At 38.6% G+C, this 20,320-nt stretch overlaps 1 protein-coding gene across 2 annotated transcripts in view; it reads left to right on the top strand.

Annotated features, from left to right (window-relative positions):
* The first annotated feature begins 1,403 nt into the window (after positions 1-1,403).
* LOC126267383 (PAN2-PAN3 deadenylation complex subunit PAN3) overlaps positions 1,404-20,320 on the top strand; it is a 123,821-nt gene continuing 104,904 nt past the window's right edge. Inside the window, exons 1-4 of one of the 2 annotated variants that reach the window (XM_049972568.1) lie at positions 1,404-1,858; positions 3,729-3,823; positions 10,130-10,228; positions 13,692-13,925. In XM_049972568.1, the coding sequence (XP_049828525.1) occupies positions 1,648-1,858; positions 3,729-3,823; positions 10,130-10,228; positions 13,692-13,925 (639 nt within the window). In that variant the 5' untranslated portion in view covers positions 1,404-1,647. The remainder of the gene's footprint in view (positions 1,859-3,728; positions 3,824-10,129; positions 10,229-13,691; positions 13,926-20,320) is intronic. The other variant, XM_049972569.1, reaches the window with a different exon arrangement.

The following is a 20,320-nucleotide window of genomic DNA, read 5'->3' on the forward strand; positions in this document are numbered from 1 at the left end:
TTTGGTGTTGGAAGAGTATGTACACTTAGTGCGGAAAAAGATAACACATAGTTTTTCTTTCTCAAACAGAAAACAGCAAACATCATGGATGATAAAGTTATCAGGATAATGGACTATGGATTTGTGTTTCTACAGCTATCCAAATTGGAAATGTTCAAAATCTGATGGCATATACTGTTATACACCTTCTGTAGCATCACTGACGATGGACACGTAATCCTGTTTTCTTTTATTGCATATACATTGCATTTGCACCTTGATGTAATGTAAATGGTAAACTCAATGAAATGTTACATATGTCGTAGTGTTGCTGACTACAAAATTATCAGCTACAGCCTGTGAGGAAAGAATAAATAAATAAATAAAAGTATTAAGTGAGGGACCAATGAAGTACTACTATCCCCTACGTGTACCAGTTCCTTAGAGACTACAAGGGCAAGATTCAACCAATTACAGTGCACACTGAGCAGTCATTCTGCTTGTGCTATATAAGAGAATGGAACAGGAGGAAATCCTAACACGTAGCAAAATAGGAAACGTCCTATGCAGTGCACTTTACAGTGGCAGCAGAGTGTAGACAGATACAGATCCCCAGGATATTAGGCTTCTCTATAGGAACTACGGAGCGCCATGGGTGAATAAATAAGAAATAATAATTAAAAAAAAGAACCTGAAGTGAATCTGTTGGGTGATGAAAATGGCCTTAGAACAACATGAAATGAATGAATGACGATAAAGAAGAAATTGCGTCTTTCGTCATCAACGCAGATTTTTTAAAACAAAAACAAAAAAGTGTTGTCAAGCAGTGACTATGGGATAGCAAACCATTTGTGTATTGTAGGTATACGGGTTCCACGAAGCCAAGTCTACTATTTCACCAACAACATTTAAAGGAGTTTCTCATTTAGCGCCTTGTCACTTAATTTGGGATGCTCCTCAGTGTAATTTTTCCAGGGTCATCGAAGCATCGAAGTCTCTGCGCATTAGTGTATGCGAAAAGCTAAAGCACAAGAAGGATCAAAATGACTGGCAATTTTATAGCATTATATTTGATACAACGGACTACTCTTTATTTTCTGTCTGCATAGTTCTTTCATATATTGTGTTTATTGGCTGTACATCCCAACTGAAATGACAGGGCGAAGAAACATGAAGCAAAAATGAGTTATTCCATAGCGACGAACATAACGCAAAGTCGCAAATGTGAAGGAAAATGGACGGCCGCAACATTTTATACCATGAAGATACTATTAAAATAAAAAATAAAAACTGCTCGCAGTACTTGAATTTGACTTCGTTCTAACGTTCCTATAATTTCTATTGTTATTTACTATTTTTTTTTGTGTGTGTGTGTGTGTGTTTTTTTTTTTGTAACAAAACCGCGGTATGTTTTGAAAACAAACCTCAGTTAACTGCGGAGTAGCGTCTCTTCTGTTTTCAGCGTGATGCGCACGCATCTCACTGAACGAGACAGCAACAGAAGTGGAGCTTTTGTTGTTCCTTGAAACTGTGTTGGTATACGACTTTAAGAACCACTATGTAGGTAGAATGACATTTCATCGAGTACCCTTTCATCCCAAATGATATTTCAGCTCCTTTTAAATTGTGGTTTAGTCAAGTTTATTATCCGGAAAAAAGAAAAGCGTGATGGACGGCATCTCAAGTAGTGTCAGAAAACCAGCTGTGAGCGTGAACACTAGGGTGAATTATACAAATTCAGGATTAACGCCATCAAACTTAAGTATTTGTTATACCGATGAGAATTTAATTCTTCCGAGGAACCCAAATGTCGCCAGTGTAGTTTTTCATGGGAGTGTTGCATATACGGACACAAGAGTGAAAGCGCAGGATGTGTCATGTAAGATATTTGCAGTTTTCGGCATGTTCATTAAAATTATCGCAGTAGAACACAGTTGATGGAAAACGTAGCATTTTTGTGAAAAGTCCTGTATATGTGGTGGTAGCATCATCATTTTATCTTACTGGATTATGCTTTTTAAATCAGCCTGTTTACATTGTGTAGTTCAACATGTTAAAGAAAAAATTGTAGGTTTAGTAAACAGTTGGTGTGTGTGTGTGTATTTTTATACTGAAGCTGCGGGTGTAGACGCATGCAATTTCGTAGCAAATTTCATCGGTAGTGTATTTGACGTATTTGTATTAAATTAACATAACTGTTTTATGGGATTAGCACATTTATTTAGAAGATGTAAACACCGCGGGTTAAAGACTTTTAGTTTCACATATGCCAGACATTGAAGTACTGGCAATCAATAATTTAAATTTGGGGCTAGAAAGCTGTGAGGAAGTGAAATACTTAGCTGTTAGCCTATATCAGCTTCCACATTTGCATGCATAATTTGATTTTCGTGATGCACTTTTACTTCGTGTTCTTTGTTGAAAATAGATAAATAATATAAACAAATGGAGTATGGGCAGTAGTGCTTAGGATATTTTCCTAGATGTTCAGCAAGTGCCTAAGTTTCATGTATATTGCTTATTAATTTAGGACAGAATAACAGCAGCCAAAAAAATTATATATGTAATAGATAACCATTTACTACAATAAGTGAGACTTTTTCAGTGTGATGTTAACTTGGTGGAGTAATCAGGATGGGAATATGTTGGGTAGGTAGAGTATGACTTGAAATACAAAAAGAAATACCTGTATGTTGTCTGCTGACCAAAAGTCACAGCAAATCGCTGTTCCATTCAAAATTAAAAAAAAAAAAAAAAACTTTTAGCGTATGAATTTTGTGTGGAATTTGCAGAGATTTTTGGCCTAAATTCCTATGTGTGAATACTGCCAAATAGCCGAAGGGCCTGAAAGCATGTCCAAAAACAACTATCAGGTATATACCAAAATATGAATAAAAGCTAATGAAAACACTAGCTTCTAGAAATAAGAATGAAAGTGCAAGGGGGTTGGAAGCACTAGCCAAGAATTAAGTATGACAGTCATCTGAGAAAGGGAGGGGATAACAAAGGATGAAATGAAAATCAGTATGAAAGAATACAGGAGTCTGACAGCTAGTGATTTTGTTTCTGGGAATATCTGGTGCCACACAAGAGACTGAAGCGATTTATCTTACACCCCTTTCTTTGTGTTTGAGGCAATACTTTGATTTGGATTGAGGAGGAAAGTGAAGAAAAGGAGGATAAATGATGACAATGAAACAATAGCAGATATAGGTTTTAAATTGCTAGGAAATCATGAGTTATATGTACTGTTGAAAGATGGTTGTAGTGCATATGTGGTAGGGACAGATACAAAATGTAGGCGGGATATGATTTCCCTTTTTTTGATCAAACAAAGCTGTATATCCATAGAAAGTGTTGGGATAACTTGAACTTAAAGCAGAAAGATTACAAATATTGTCTTGATAATAAATCCCATGTTTTAAGTTTCTGATTATGGGTGAAAGTTAGATAATAGCTGGAACTTCAAATGCCTGGTGACAAGTTTTCAGCTTCTGAAAGGGTGATTTTGTGCATGAACAATACTAGTTAGTTTGTAATTAGTTGCTGTATATTTTTGTCCAAAGGAAGGAGAGTATGTATCTTTGTTTCTCTGGTGTAATACTGTCTGGTATCTCATCTCACAGGTTAGACTCAGTAGTTTGGGGAAAAACAATTCTTATATACATTTTAAGTTGATCCTGTTTCTGTAAATGTTTTAGAGTAAAATAAGCTCTTGATTTAAAAATACTTATTTCACAATATTTCAGATACATCGTGTGACGAAAGGCTGGATTCTTCATTGTTTTTGTCATACTCACAGGCAAATGGTGTGCCACAAGAGTCGAAGTTAGCCACATACATGGTAAAGTGTGTTATACAACATTATTTATTTCGAATGTAACTTGTGTTTGATTACTTGCCATATTTGTTACTGATCCACTAAAAGATGTAGTGGTCAGTATTATGTTGCCCAACAGCTAAAATGTCAGAAGAATTTAGTTTTGAGATCATATTGTTTCCTTTTACTACAGCGAATGTATCAAATAAAGGTAGGAAAGATAATACACCATGTATCTGCTGTGAAGTATGTTGTAGTAGAGAAGAATTGATGTAGAATGTTAAAGGCATTTGTTGAAAATACTAAGAGGTTTGACCTATTTGAAGTTTAATATAGAGAATTTTGAGCACAAAAGGAAATATGTGTGACTCACGAGGACATGACATCAAATGAGGTCAAAATACTCTACAATAAAAATTCTCGAAGGTTCAGCAGAAAGGTGGAAGAGGGACCTTTTTTTAGTAGGCTTCTCCACTCCACACCATCCCCAAACTAAATTCAGGGAGGTCATATTTGTAAGGAAGAGACTAACAAAATATAGTGCAACTAAGGAGCACACAATTTAGTTAAGGAACATTAGTATAGAAAGTTCTTAGGTCCTGATGCAAATTTCCATTTATGGGCAACGATAACATTCTTTTGTAGCAGTAAATAAGCTTTCATTTCTAACAATTTGATGTACAGGAGTGTTACTGAAGAAGTGTGTTTGTGTGCAATTAATTGTGGCCAATTCATTTGTACGACATGAGGTCATGAAAATGCAGATTTTGTATCTTACCATGTGATGTATGTATGGTGTAACTCAGTTTACTTACCTGAATCCGAAGAATTGATAAAAACTGAATGACACTGTTTTCTGGTCATCACCAACTGTAGCTAGTCATCACACACACACACACACACACACACACACACACACACACACACACACACACACACATGCACGCAAAGGTTTTTTGAAGTTGTGTAGGAACTCTACCTTTGGTTTCCATATCCATATCCTCCTTATGTTCTGGATTTTTTCATTGAAGCTGTAATGATGTCTGTGAAGGTCTTGCTTCTTTTCCCGCTATGTAATGAACTCTGTCACCTGAATTAGTTTGTCGACTCTCCTCTTATGAAACTTGTCATTCTCTGGTAAAGGTATTCCAAGTGTGTGTGTGTGTGTGTGTGTGTGTGTGTGTGTGTACTGCACAGCACTGATGTCAACAGTCATTCCATATACTGATTTCAGCCTTCAATAAATTTCAACTGGGGCAACACATCCTGCTGTTAGGCTTGTTGCTTCAGTTGTAGTGATGAGCTATCCTGAAACAGCCCTTTCCATTAGCAATAACTACATAATTAATCACAACAGTATTTTGTGAGTAATTGAGGTTGTTGCAGAGATTCCATGGAATGTGTTGCAAGCTGGCACTTGCAAGTGCTGTCATTTATGTGTGGTACATTACTTATCATCCAGCCCTCACATATTTTATATTTTTGGATGCATAATCAGCATGTTACAGGTGACTGCAAGTATCTGAGGAAATTATCTGGTTCTGTACTCTGCAAATCCAGATCATGAAAAGTACAACGGCCAGAAGAGCAGTGTGCTGACCTGCGCTCCTCCATACCGCATTTAGTGACTCCACTGGGACAGGATGACATGGCAGTCAGCCATTACTGACAGTCCTGCCGGGGCCTGTGGACATAGCTTATGTTTATACTCCACAAGTCACTGTGAAGTGCATGGCAGAAGATACTTCCATGGCTCTATGTAGTAATTTCTTCCCATACCATACATGTATGGAGCAGGGGAAGAACGATTAATCAGATGTCTCTGTGTGCACTGTAATTAATCTAATCTTGTTTTCGTGATTCCTACAAAGGAATGTGTAGGGGATTGTAATATATTCCTTGCTTAATTCTGGTTCTTGAAACTTTGTAAGTTGGATTTTGCAGGATGTTTGGTGTCTTATTTCCAAGCATCTGCCAATTCACGTTTTTTCTCATCCTTGTGATTGTATTACTTAGGTCAGACAAACTTGTGTCCATTACTGCTGCCTTTCTTTGTATATATGCAGTATCCCCCATTAGTCACATTTGGTATGAATCCTACATATTTGACCAGTATTATATGACTCGTGCCACGAGTGTTTTGTAAGCAGTTTCCTTTGTAACCTGGTTACCTGTGAGTGTCATACTTGTGAATCAAAGTCTGCCTCCGGCTTTACCTTTGACTGAGCCTTTGTGATGATTCCATTTCATATCCCAAAAAATTCATTTTTACATGTTAGTACATGTTGGCTGATTCCATTTGCAGCCTTTTGTTATTGTAGTTATACAATACTACGTTTTTTTTATGTTGTGTGTAGAGCAGGGTTTTATATTTCTGGATACTTAAAGTTCTCTTCTTTGCACCACTTTAAAATCTTATCAGTATCTAACTGAATATTCGTGCAGCTGCTTATAAACAGTGCCTCATTATAGGTAACTGCATAATGATAAAAAGTTTAAGGTTCCTAGTAATATTGTCTACTAGTTTATTAATATGTTTCATGAACAGCAAGGGGTCCAACACACTTCTCTGGGGCAGGTGAAGTTACTCTTACATCTGTTCATGACTCTTCATCCAAGATAGCATACTTCAGTCTTATATTGTACTTTCGTGTGTGTGTGTGTGTGTGTGTGTGTGTGGTTTTTTTTCTGAGGCAAATGTGTTTTGGAAGTCAAGAAATATTGCAATTACCTCATTACGTTATCACTTTCAAAATTTCATGAAATAAAATTGTCGTCAGGTTTGGAATGATCCATATTTTTGGAATCTGTGCCAAGTGACATGAAGGTCATTCTGTTCAGTAGTCTTCTTTACGTTTGTGCTCAGAATATTCCACAACAGATGGATTGCAAAATGTTTTTTAATAAGTCTGGTCGACAGTGCTTTCTTCTAACAACTGGGCACAATTTTTTGTTTGAGGGATCTGCAGTAGATTATGATTACAATAGGGCTTAACCCAGTCTCAGATTCTGCATAGGATCTGATGCAGATTATAATTGGCCCTGGAAATTTATTCAGTTTTATCATTTTTAGCAGTATGTCAATGCTGCCAAAACTAGTATATGTGTCATTCATCTTTGCAGTTCTGTAAGAATAAAGGAGGGATAGGACTGTGGTGTCCTCCTTTGTAAAGACACATTTGAAAACAGAATTAAATGTTTATGCTTTTGCTTTGCAATCCACAATTTCAGTTCGTTTCATCTATGGGTGTCTCAACACTACTGGCAACTTTTACACAATTCTGTGTACAGGTCCAGATGATTGACTCTTGAATGTTGAATGCTTCACAAGATGCAGTATTTTGGTGCAAGGACTGTGTGCACAGTCATTAAATATGTACAGGAAGTTCTTTTTATTAAAGTTCATGAGTGTTCTACAGGATTGTGCACAAAAAAGAACACCCGTTTACTGACTTACAGTATGAGGAAAATCATCAGACTTGTTCTACATCTACATCCATACTCCGCAAGCCACCTGACGGTGTGTGGCTTCCAATTATTTGTGACTGTTGGGAATCCCAGCAACAACTACTGTGTAATTCACTGTTGTTATGCAATTGGTGTAATCAATGTTCATACAACACTTTTGTTCTGTTTTGACTGTAGCTGTTACTGACTACTGCTCCAACAAAGACCATTGTCTCCAGACAAAAAGTTTCAAAATCTTGTTGCTTTCCACTTCATAATATGCTAAAGCCTTTGTAAATTCGATTGTTTGTAGTTATGTGACTGTTGCTCTTCAATTTATGTACACAGTGAACATTTTTTCTTTTGGGTTCGAAATTTGGTCTTATAGTAAATGATAGGCTGTGTACTCCTATAACAAGCATCATTTCTACTATTGTCAGGTGGACCTTCCTCCTTGTCTTACCAGTTTGATGTGTGATATGGTGGAGTTTCTAGTATGTCAGTGATGGCCCTTTTCACAGCACCTCATTTCTTCACAAAAGATTTTATGACGAAGTATGACTAAAGATTTTCTACACATTATGTGCAATGATATAAAATTTTGAGAGAACATGTTTCACAACCGCACATAGCATCTCTCTCCCCCCCCCCCCCCCCCCCCCCCTCCCTTTTTCATGCACTTAGTCGCTAACCAAATGCAATTTCACACAAAATGTAATCGTTTGGTCGCGCTCGACATTCCACCCATTTTACCATGGAAGCCTTAGCCTGACTGCAGATCATTACGTGCCCCAGCAGAGCTACATTTTAGCATATGGCATTTCTTACACTAGGGTATTTGCTAATAGAATTGAACTTCCATTATATATGTATTCTTGGGGTCATTTATCTTCATGTCAGTAGCATAGAGCAAGAGACCAGTCTCTGGAACAGTGATGTTCCAGTGCCATGACTTTTTAGTTGATGTTTTAGTAAGTTTCTATCTGATGTTTTAAAGAGTTAATATAATCTTTGAATTCTTACAATTTAATAAGATTAGAACTACAGAACCTTTGTTATATAGCTGAAGAAAGTATATCCAAAGTGAACATAAAAATAGAAAAATTTCCTGCTCACAAAGTTGCATTGTAAATACGCATAAGAGCTTATTTTTCTGTACAAACTTTTCCTTCAACAGACAACAATGCGTACATATTGGAGGAAATGTAAATACCCAGTAATTAATGATTGTATCTTCCCGGACTCTTGGGTAAGGAAGAAATTGGCGTATAGGAAAAGAAGAAAATTTTCAAATAAATGTCAGCTGCATAGATATACAAAAAAGTGAAAAATGGCAGAGAAAGACCCTCCAAGTTAGAGTATGAATCAACTTGGAAATATGAACGTAGTTGAGATAAAAGATGGGCAGTGTTAGAAGAGGAGGAAAGAAGCAGCAGTCAGAGAAAAGGACAGACAAAAAACTGTTAAGACTGCTAGAAGGTTAAAATAAAATAACTAAATTTAAAGGAATGGAAAGATATTGATAGAAATGAGAGTGTAGGATAAAAAAGAGGTAGGAAGTAATAAGAAAGATTATATTGGCCAACATAAAGCATGTGCCGCAGTACAAGCTTTTTCTTCTAAAGTTTTGAGTTATCCGTGCAGGGAGGAATAATCTGAATGATTGTCACAGTTAAGAGAGCACTAATGTCATACTCTACATTAAATCTGCATTTTTCTCTGGTATGCTTATGTCATCGCAGGTGAATTTTAAGATGGTTCCTGCGAGTGGGGCACAGCCACCTTTCCTGTTCACACCCAACCCATATAATGCTACGTATATGTTAGAAAACTTTTTATTCCCAATCATCTTAATTTTTGTTCCTCTACTTTTTAGCCATTAAAGCGGAATCTTGAAATAACCTACAATTTCTTAAAGTGCAAGGAGTAACATCCTGCCCACTCCCTCCCACCCAGCATCCATGCATTCCATTTTTAATATATGCTTTGATTTGGTCAATGTATATAAGGTAGTGTGAGAAATGTGAGGCGTGATAAAAAAGAAACGGGAATTTTTAAATTTCTCATACTGTATAAATGAGATTTTATAATTGTTTACCTTGTAAACATGTGTTCCTGATGTAAGTTTGCATTTGCAGCTGCTTTGATTGTTTAGTTTATGCTTGATAGTTAAAAAGGTTATACTTGTTTCAAGTGCTTGGTAGATTTTTACTTTTGAAAAGATGGAACAAAGAATTTGAATTAAATTTTGCTTGAAAAATGGAAAAAGTGCAGCCAGCCATGGTTTTCGGCAATTCTACAATGAGTAAGACAAGTGCTTACAACTAGTACAAACATTTCAAAGAGGTTCAAGAAGACATTGAGGCAATGACTGCCCGGGACACCCTATTACGTCAGTTACTGATGACAGTATGGAAGGAGGAGCTGAAGACCATAACAAAAAGTGAATTCCAGAAGTAGTTCCAAGATTGGAAAAAGTGCTGGCACAAGTTTATTATATCTTAGGGGGATTACTTTGAAGGGGACAATGGTGATGTTGATGAATAAATAAAGATTCTTTAAGAACAACAAAAATTCTCGTTACTTCTTGATCACACCTCCTATAAAAGATGAAATAGTCACAAGTACACAAAACACGGACATTTTGTAATTGGTGACTTTTGTAACCGTTCAAGAAATATCATTAGATTTTGTTAAGTTGTTGCTTCTCATTTTATAAGTTTTTTTCCATTCTTATTTTAGTTATAGAAGAAATCTGATATTATTTGCTACAAATCTCTTTCTCTTCTGATGGTACTCGTTTATTTTCATATTTTTGTTGAAATACTGTTTGTTATGTTCCATTGTTTCTCATGGGACTTCTTTAAATTGACTTTTCTACAGAATCGTCAAAGCGCAAGCACACCTACAAATGCCACAGCCCATGCCATTACTAAAGGCTTAGCTGGACTTACGATAGAGCAAACTGTCTCTACAAAGAAGGTTAGTGTGTTTGATATTTTCCATGTGAGAGATAATTAGTGCATAATGATTTTTATTTTTTCCACTATGCTGGCATTGAATAGGTATATGAAAGTATGACATTGAAATGTTATGTTAGTTCAAGTAACACTGTTATATTGCAAACATTAGAATCGGTGAAGTTAACCACAATCTCAATTCTGAGAGTTTTGAATAGTCGACAGGCACATACACATTGACAGGGACATAGTAGCTCAGTTTACAAATTTATGATGTTCTCCCTCTCCCTCACTCTGCTACTCTCATCTTCACATCCCTTTCCCCCTCCCACCCTCCTACCTCTCCCCCCCTCTCCTGTCTCCCTCCCCGCTCCTACCTTTTCCCCCACCTCTACTTCCTCCCTCCCGCTCCTGCCTCCCCCCCACTCCTACCTCTCCCCCTTGCTCCTACCTCTCTCCCTTGCTCCTACCTCTCTCCCCTCCTTCTACCCTCCTACCTTCCCCCACCCCACCACCTCCTCATCCCCTGCTGCCCCCACCACACCTTTGCCCCCTCCCCTACTGCGCCCTCCCACCAATTTCACCCCCCCCCCCCCACCCAGATCTTTGCCCCTCACCCTGCTTCCCCTCACCCACTCCTCGCCCCTCACCCCCCCTTCCCCCCATCATCATAGTGAGCTGCCTTAATTTACTCTGACCTCCACTTTACTGATGTCTCTATGCAGTCCTCCATCCACACCATATCTTTGCAGTGACCAACAATACTAACACAATAATTGCTATACTCTCCATGCCAAAAAGTGTATTTTTCAGAATTTTGCCACAAGCAGATGTCTCGTGTTCTGTGACAATTGATTACGCCTCTAGTGTGTTGAATGCCTTCCCAAGGCCTTCACAGGCAGTCACTACCCCTGTTTCATAACCTCATACACAAAAACACCCCTCACTTCATATCCACACAAACTTCCAGCCTTCCAGCTGCAGTCATTGAGCACACTTCTAAATAACATGTGTCTTCTTAAACTGAACTGTTGAACCACATGTAGTCTAGGTATTCAACTAGCTTAAATTGTACCCTTAAATGTGAATTTCTTATCCATCTCCGCGAAAACAGGACTACTCTCAGTGCATTGATTGTACTACTTGCACATACTGTCACCATTTGATCAAATTTTTGACTGATGTCGCTAGCTCCAGGTGGACTAACCTAATGGCCACACTATTAAGTCCCTTAACCCCACCATCTTCACACCCAAAGCAGAACATTGGTGCTTTGTGAAATATCATGGTTCGTCCTTAGGCTACTTCGTCCATTAACCATTTGCCACATGGCTCACATTCGTGTCAAAGCCTTAAGTGCAGTACCTCTCTCTTGCATCCACACAGCACATGGTACTTCAGTTGTCACTTTTCTGTCCCATCCCATTATAGGCAAGTCACTTGTAGAAGCAGTCTCCCAGCTTCTCCTAATTGCATGTGTGGAAACTGCCCTTCTGACACACCATTCAGTCCAGCATTATCTTTGCTCTGTAGCCCATTAGACTGTTTACTATAACAAGTTTTTTCCCTTTGCACAACTGGTTCCGATTACTTGGTCTTTGACCCCCCACCCACCTCCATACCCCGTCCTTCCCCAAACTTCTTACACATCACTATAGTTCAATTCTTTTATCTTGGCAGTTCACACATGCCCGCCCAGATGTGTGAGTTTGCTGCGTTGCCAGTTGTACGCGCCCAGAGAAGCAGCGCCATAGTATATAGTTTGCAAACTTATGTTTAGGGGGAACGCGCAGTTTATGAAGTAAAGCCACCACGGCCACATTAACCCTTTCGCTGCTACAGAGACGTGCTGCCCGCATTCCGCGATGTGTGCGATTTTGTCATCATTGCACTGCTTGCCTGTGCCGACACATGGTGTTCGGACTGCTTTGACACATTTTATCATTTGATTTCACAAAAACTATTTGGCCCAAAAATTTGATTTTTACACATCGTCTTGACTGATACCTTCCCCCCATAAATGACGTAATTTTGTTTTGATGTTCAAAGCAGTTATTGTGCAGCATTAGATGTAGTAAACCATTGCACGAAATCGAAATTTTTAAGAGATTGCAGAGGTAAAAATCTGTAGCGTATACTTTCCGTATGGTCGATTTTAGTTGCCACTAGAAATTTCAAAAAATTACATTCAAACGAATAAAATTCAGGAAGTAAGACACTTCGATATTGTTTTAAAATAAAGGAAATATTAAGCACTGATCAAGGTTTGAACTCAGAACCTTTCGCTTAGCAGCCACACCCTTTAACTATTATGCTAACGCAGCTCGTCATTCAATATATCTCCTGGAGAACTTTAAAATTTCTTGCAAAATACCGACAAACACTGTTGGTATGATTATGAATTACTCACACTTCGTCGAAGTACAATAGGAAATAAACAATTACGGCTGTTCTTTATTGCGTAAAAGCTGTTAGTGAGAATGATACAAACACCTTTCCTTGCTATCGCCTGAATTAGGAGGCTTATTGCTTGTTTGGTGTAATTAATAGAATAGAATATGAAGCAATTAATATAAAAAATGCTTTTTCCAAACTTTATATAAAAGATAGTGTGCTATCGAGACATTGCTTTCGTTCAGTTACTTTATTTATGACTGAACGTTTCTAAAACTGAAGACACTCGTCCGTGCTCTGCACTGCAGTTGAGCTCTGGCAACGTCATTCTCTGTTAATTGGCTGACTGTGTTTTGTTACGTCAGATGCGCAGAACAAACCTAAACTCGGCCGCCTTCAGGAATGACGCGCACTTTAGTTCAATCTGGTCCCCTCAGCTTAATCTGCTTTCTATTTCTTTGAGTCTGTGAACTTCATCCACTCTGGTCTGTGATTTCCATCTCCTTCTTTAGTTAAAACATCTACTACTATAGAGTAAATGAATATAGAAATATGGCTCAGTTAATGTGATAGGATCCCTATTGATTGACTGAGTTATCAGTTGTTTAAGGTTATCAGAATGTTTTTATATTAGAAAATAATTGGGCAGGGTGCAGCTTACTGGTTGGATCAAAAGAGTATGTTGTACAGTTAGTGCATATGAGACAAATGGTTATCAGAAAAATGCATGAAATGTTTGAAGAATAACAGCATAAAATAGATCAGAATGAAAGTATAAACAGAGAGATCATGTTCTGGAAAATACAGAGATATAATGTTTGACACACACACACACACACACACACACACACACACACACACACACACACAGAGAGAGAGAGAGAGAGAGAGAGAGAGAGAGAGAGAGAGAGAGAGAGAGAGAGAGGGGGGGGGGGAGGGGGGGGGCTGGGGATAGGTGGTCATATATGTGAATGACTGTATTGGCTCTGGTGGAGGAGGAGAAAGAAGAAGAAGAGGGGAGATGAGGTTTCTTTATCTTTTACTTAAGTACGTGTGTAGAGACAAGAAGGAATCTTTTCCATTTTTTACAGGTAACTCCGCAGGCCCCAGAGTTCATTCCTGCAGCCAGCACTGGAGGGACTGTTTCGCCAAATTTCCTCCGTGCATTTAGTAGTCCAGTAAACAATTTCGTTCGGCGTACAAGTGTTGAAAGCCCATTGCCACTAACTCCTCATTTAACACCACAGCCATCACCACCACTAAGCAACTGTTCACCTACATCTAGTCTTGAGAAGACATCAGTAACTCCAGTTTCTGCCTATCAGGTAACATCTCTTGTACATTATACTATTTGTAAACAGTTATCATTAATTTATAATATATGGTAGAATCAAAGGTAAAAGATGAAAGTTGTCTTGCCATATTCTATACTGCAGTAGAGATTGCAACAAAATGTAGTTTTCATTTACATTTGTTTATATTGAAAATGTGAAACTCCGATGAAGACAGAATTGACTCCAGTGCTGGTGATCTTTGAGGGCTAGTCATCATTATTGTTAGTGTTCTGCCAAAAGGCAGGTTTTCACATGGTATTCTCCAGGCTCTCCGGTCTTCTGCCATCGTCTTCAGGTCTGCATAATTTCCTCTTCCTTTTATGTTGTGTATCATCTTATATCTCCTTCTTCCTCTCAGTCTTCTCCCACAAACAGTGTGATTTGATAACGTTGTTAAGACTGACTGTTGGCTTTCTCCATTTTTGCAGTTATGTGTAATGAGGAGAAGGTAAGTAATGGTCAGGTTTTGGGATTTTAGGATGAAGGGTAATGTAAGTGGTAATTCACATTAAAGCAGAGGTATGGAAAATATTTTGTGGTAAGTTAACATCATCATGTTCAGTCCATTTTGAATGGAAATTGGAAAACTAAGAGAAATTTGAATAGGAAATTTATGTGAAGTTATGGAATCATATGAAATTTCTTGTTGTGGAAAGATGATAATTCAGTAAAACAGTCTAATTTTGATTAAAGAAGAGTTATACTCTTGCATTATGGAAATGTCTCTGCTTCAGGATTCAGATACAGATACGTCTGATCTAAGACTTCCTCATCTTTCTGTAATTTTGACTACTGATACATGATGTTCTGTTGTGAAACTCAGTCTTTTTTACGCACCAATGTAAACACAATCTAAATCTTGTATTCATTCTCACAGAAAGCCATGTTCTTAACTTCCTTTTTCACAGCACTATCTGAAATCTCCAGTGTGTCCCCACCATCCACTATGCAGTCAAAGGCAGAATATAATAGATAACAGCACAGCCACAAAGAATCACTTTAGAACAGTTATTAGAATGAACTAATTCTACTATACGGAGTCAAGGTAGATGTACAGTTTGGTTATAATTAAACTTCTGCTTCTTGATGTGGTCACCATGAAAAACAAATGAGTGTAAGACAATGAAACTTTGTTGAAAAATTTGTAAGAACAAATGAAAGAGAGATAATGAATAAGCCACCGAAAAAAATACACGTTTCAATTTCCACGTGAGAGGGAAACATTTGTTAATTGTGTACACTGTTTACATTCCAACTTACAAACATTGCTCACTGTCATGACCATCTGCATCAACAACAGCTGGAACTGCACTAGAAATTGCTTTACTGCTCCCAGAAACAACAGTGGACCATGCAATGTTCAGATGTCATGACACAGCTCATGCATTGCTTGAAGATTGCACATAGCATCCAGCATTCTCGGCCATGGCAAAAGTAACTTTTTTAAGACTCTATGGTGCAATTGGCTGCTAGCCATTACTAGGAGCAATTCCCATTAGCCACTTAATTCAAACCTCTGCATCATTTTCTTCAACCCCAGTGTGGAAAGAAGACCACTCCATATTACTTTAATGCATTGGTACTCACAAAGATCAGCAGCACTATTGCTGTTGTTTGGGTAAAACAACTTTTGAGTAAAGCCCTGCTCACCTTGCCCACCCTCATGTTGACTGGCTACAACTGTAATGCACCCTGTGTCACCGTACCAGTACCAGCACCTAGCACTACTAACAACACAAATCTCAACGCACAGTCTGATCATCATTCCTATACAGTTGGATATCCATATGGTAAACAGTTTTCCATTTACACAGCTCATATTGTTCAAGTACACTTGTACCGAGATTCCACTCTTCATTTCAGAGGTGAAGTGATTCAGCTTCTATAACAATTACCAAATGTCAGTTTAATAGGTTTAATAAGCTGTTGATGGTCTGAAATCAGTCAGTTGCTTGAGTATTAGCAATTAAAAAATTTTGGACTCAGAAAATTTGATGAATACAAGTTTCCTTAATTTGTTTACATTTTCCGCTCATATTTAGAAAATCATGACAGCATTAGCATACTGTTCCCATTCCCTGCAAAATAACTACACTTGCAGAGCTATTTGACCGAGTGAAGCGGCACATTGGTTAGCACACTGGAATCTCATTCGGGAGGATGATGATCCAAACAAATATCTGGCCATCCTGATTCAGCTTTTCTGTGATTTCTGTAAATCACCACAGACAAATGCTGAGATGGTTCCGTTGAAAGGGCATGGCTGACTTCTTTTCCCATACTTCCCTAAGTCAATGGGACTGATGACTGCACTGTTTGGCTCGCCTTCCCTAAGTCAACCAACCAGAACTATTTGCCAGGTATAAAAATGTACTGCATGCTCATCATTTGGTTTCGGAAGGGCATCTATCCATGTGAAATTAATATACACATAATAATAATAATAATAATAATAATAATTGTATGGTAATTACACATCAGTTTAGGAATACAACTACAATACAACACAAAATGCACATAAGTTACAAATTTACAGACATATTATTTATATAATTTATCACATCTGGTGTAGTGTCAAAGAAGTCCGAGAGGTTTCCAGGGTGCGAATTTTGAAGGCACTCTTCCACAATGTGTCTGACAGTCTGTTTTGGAAAGCCACAGATGTACTCTGCAGTGGTATTCTTTCCAAATCTGTAAAGTAAGCCACTGCATCTCCTGTGGTTGGTTCAAATCCTTTGTACTTCACATCCTCCAAGGCAGATAAAGTTCTCATGTTTTGTTGTTAGCATGTAGAAACCTCTGGTAGAATGTTGTTACTACTCTTCCATCCAAGCTTCAGGGAGGTTGAAGTTACAATCCGCAAGGTTACTAGCTGTTCTAAGTGGCGGATGTCTGGAGTAGAGCCTGTTGATTTGGACAGTAGGTATGTCTCTGTGAACTGGCAGCACTTGGTTGTTGCAAATTTTCTTATATTTCCTGAGAGGATTATTATTTCTTATCAGGTTAGTTGATGGAATGCGGGTCAGGGCAGACAGCCAGAACACTGGAATGGACTTGATTGTACCAGTAACAATCTACATTATTTGATTTAGTTGTGTGTCTATTAGTGTCACATGGCTGGTGTTTGTTCATACAGAGCTGCAGTAATCTGCCGCAGAGTAGACAAGGCCGAGGGTGAGTGATTGTAAGGTCGAAGCTGCTGAACCCTAACGGTGAACCACATAATTTTTGCAGAATATTAATTCTTGAAGTCAGTTTAGCTGCAGGGTTTGTTAGATAGTGTTTAAATGATTGCATTCTGTCGATTATAACTCCAAGCTCATGTGGATATTTGCTACGGGCCAGGCTGTTGCTCTTTAAAAATACATCCATTTCTCGGTTGGCAAGAATATTACTCTGGCGAAAGTGAGTGGATTCAGTTTTGTTAGGGTTTGACTGAAGTCGTCATTTAGGAAAGTATTGTTGTACTTTACTTAGGTCTTTTATTAATAAGTCCTTGGTGACAATTTGTTTGTAATGTGTTACTGTCACCCAGTCTTCAGCATAACTAACTGCCTGGGTTGAGTGGCTTGCATATCTGCAATGTAAAAGTTAAATACTAACAGAGCCAGTACTGAGTTTTGAGGTAGGTGTATGGTTGACGATCTTTGGATCACTAACGGTGTTGCCTACAAATTACCTGCAGTGGTCTGTCAGCCAGTGTATTGTTGAGAAGTTGGGCTATTCTTCTGCAGTATATTACACAGAGCAGCTGATACACAACATCCTGCCTCCGTCAGTATCGTAAGCTGCAGACAAGTCAATAAGTACATCAGAAGTCTTTAGTTTTTTCTTTAGGCCAGCTTCTGTGTAAGTTGTTAATGAAAACACGAGGGTAATCCCAACAGTAAGGTCTCCTATTTTTATATAAAAACATAGACCTCTTTATTTCTACAATGGTTTACATCAGTTTAAGGCTTGAACATTTAACTATTTTTCGATAATGTAAATAAAATAGAAAGAAACTTCCACATGGGAAAATATATTAAAAACAAAGATTCCAAGACTTACCAAGCGGGAAAGCGCCGGTAGATAGGCACAATGAATAAAACACACAAACACACACACAGAATTTCGAGCTTTCGCAACCGGCAGCTGCTTCGTCAGGAAAGAGGGAAGGAAAAGGAAAGATGAAAGGATGTGGGTTTTCAAGGAGAGGGTAAGGAGTCATTCCAATCCCGGGAGCGGAAAGACTTACCTTAGGGGGAAAAAAGGATAGGTATATACTCGTGCGCGCGCGCACACACACACACACACACACACACACACACACACACACACACACACACACACACACAGACACAAGCAGACATATTTAAAGGGTTTGCCTTTAAATATGTCTGTGTGTGTGTGTGTGTGTGTGTGTGTGTGTGTGTGTGTGTGTGTGTGTGTGTGTGTGTGTGTGAGTCTTTCCGCTCTCGGGATTGGAATGACTCCTTACCCTCTCCCTTAAAACCCACATCCTTTCATCTTTCCTTTTCATTCCCTCTTTCCTGACGAAGCAGCCGCCGGTTGCGAAAGCTCGAAATTCTGTGTGTGTGTTTGTGTGTTTTATTCATTGTGCCTATCTACCGGCGCTTTCCCGCTTGATAAGTCTTGGAATCTTTGTTTTTAACTGTTTTTCGACATATTCAACATTTCTGTTGATGCATTTTTGTAGGTGCTGTGCCAGTTTTTGTATGCCCATGTCATACCAGCTCACCGTCATGCTGTTCAGAAAGTTATGAAACTCTTCTTTCACCTCGTTGTCGGAGCTGAATCGCCGGGACCACAATTAATGCTGACAGGTACTGTGAGACTCTGAAAAAACTCAAATGGACAATTCAGAACCGGAGAAGAGGAATGCTGAGCAAGGGCATACACATTCTCCATGACAACACTCGCCCACACATCGCTCAGCAAACCGTTGCTCTCCTACAACAGTTTCAGTGGAACATAATCACCCACCCACGCTATAGTCCTGACTTCGCGCCCAGTGACTATCACCTGTTCCCTAGATTAAAAGAACATTTGGCCAGAAAGCGGTTCAGCTCTGACGACGAGGTGAAAGAAGACGATCTTAACTTTCTGAACAGCATGGCGGCGAGCTGGTATGACATGGGCATACAAAAATGCATAGACAGAAACGGTGATTATGTCGAAAAATAGCTAAATGTTCAAGCTGTAAACTGATGTAAACCATTGCAGAAATAAACAGGTCTATGTACTTACAAAGAAATAGGAGATCTTACTTTTGGGATAACGCTTGTACTTGATCCACACAGCTTAAGTTCGGTCAAAATCCAGTCTGTTGAACAGGAATCTCTCCAAGTATCCTAATATGTGTTTTGCTACATGTCGTACTCAAAAGGGCAATAGGACAAGAACTTGGATATTTGTGGTTGGGTTTACCTGGTTTTAAGATATCACTGACCTTTGTCCGTTTTCTAAGTTGGGGAACTGATCCTGTTCACAGAATCTTGGAGAAGAATTGGGCTAGCCATATTTTAGCATATATACCACAGTGCAAGAGGATCCATTGAAACCTGGAGCTTTACCTGGTGATGTGTGCAGCAACTGTATTCAGTTTTATGAGGTTGTTGTTGCTTGTTATTCAATTAGCACCTCCCACATTGTTCAAATAGTGACCCGACTCGTGCTAGATTGTTTGAAGTCAAGGTTTTCAACCACGTTGAGCCATTGCAGGTGGTGCTTGTCCTCAAGACTATGCAGCAGTTAATTTGCTACTTCTTGTTCTCAGTGTCCCACGTAACCTTTGGGAATAAACTTTCTTGTTCTCTTCAGTACTTCCATAGCTATTGTTCAGGACAGGGATCTATCCCACAGTCTTATCAAGGTTTTAGAGAAGTCAGGCCATTTGCTTTCTGAAAACTTCAGCATGGGTTAGGAATGGATTTTACCAGCGAAATTTGTAAGTTTGCTGCCGGTATTACTGGGTAGTGGGAAGTCATACAGAATTCTCTGTGTGATTGCTAATGTCTCGAGGTTATCATTTGAAGATACAAAACGTAATTCAGGATTGTACTCTTGCCTCCATGCAGCTGATATAAATGTGAACTAATCCTTGGCATCAAAAATTAGGCTGAGGCTGTGCTCTTCTGCCTATGAAGTTAAAGTTTTTCCATTGGAGTCATTAGAGCTATACTTCAATTGCTCATTCTGGCTGTTGAACTCCCATGTAAATAGCTGGGTGGATATGTGTGTGTGAGGACTTGAGATGGCCATTGAACCGCTGGAGGATTGTAGATGTTTACAGTAAGTAAATATCCAGTTTTTATAACAACTTCTTGGATTTCGTTCCAGGTTAAGAAGGCACACACTATTCTATTTCATACATATCCTGTAAG

The sequence above is a fragment of the Schistocerca gregaria genome, chromosome 4 (assembly GCF_023897955.1).
Source record: "Schistocerca gregaria isolate iqSchGreg1 chromosome 4, iqSchGreg1.2, whole genome shotgun sequence".
NCBI lineage: Eukaryota > Metazoa > Arthropoda > Insecta > Orthoptera > Acrididae > Schistocerca > Schistocerca gregaria.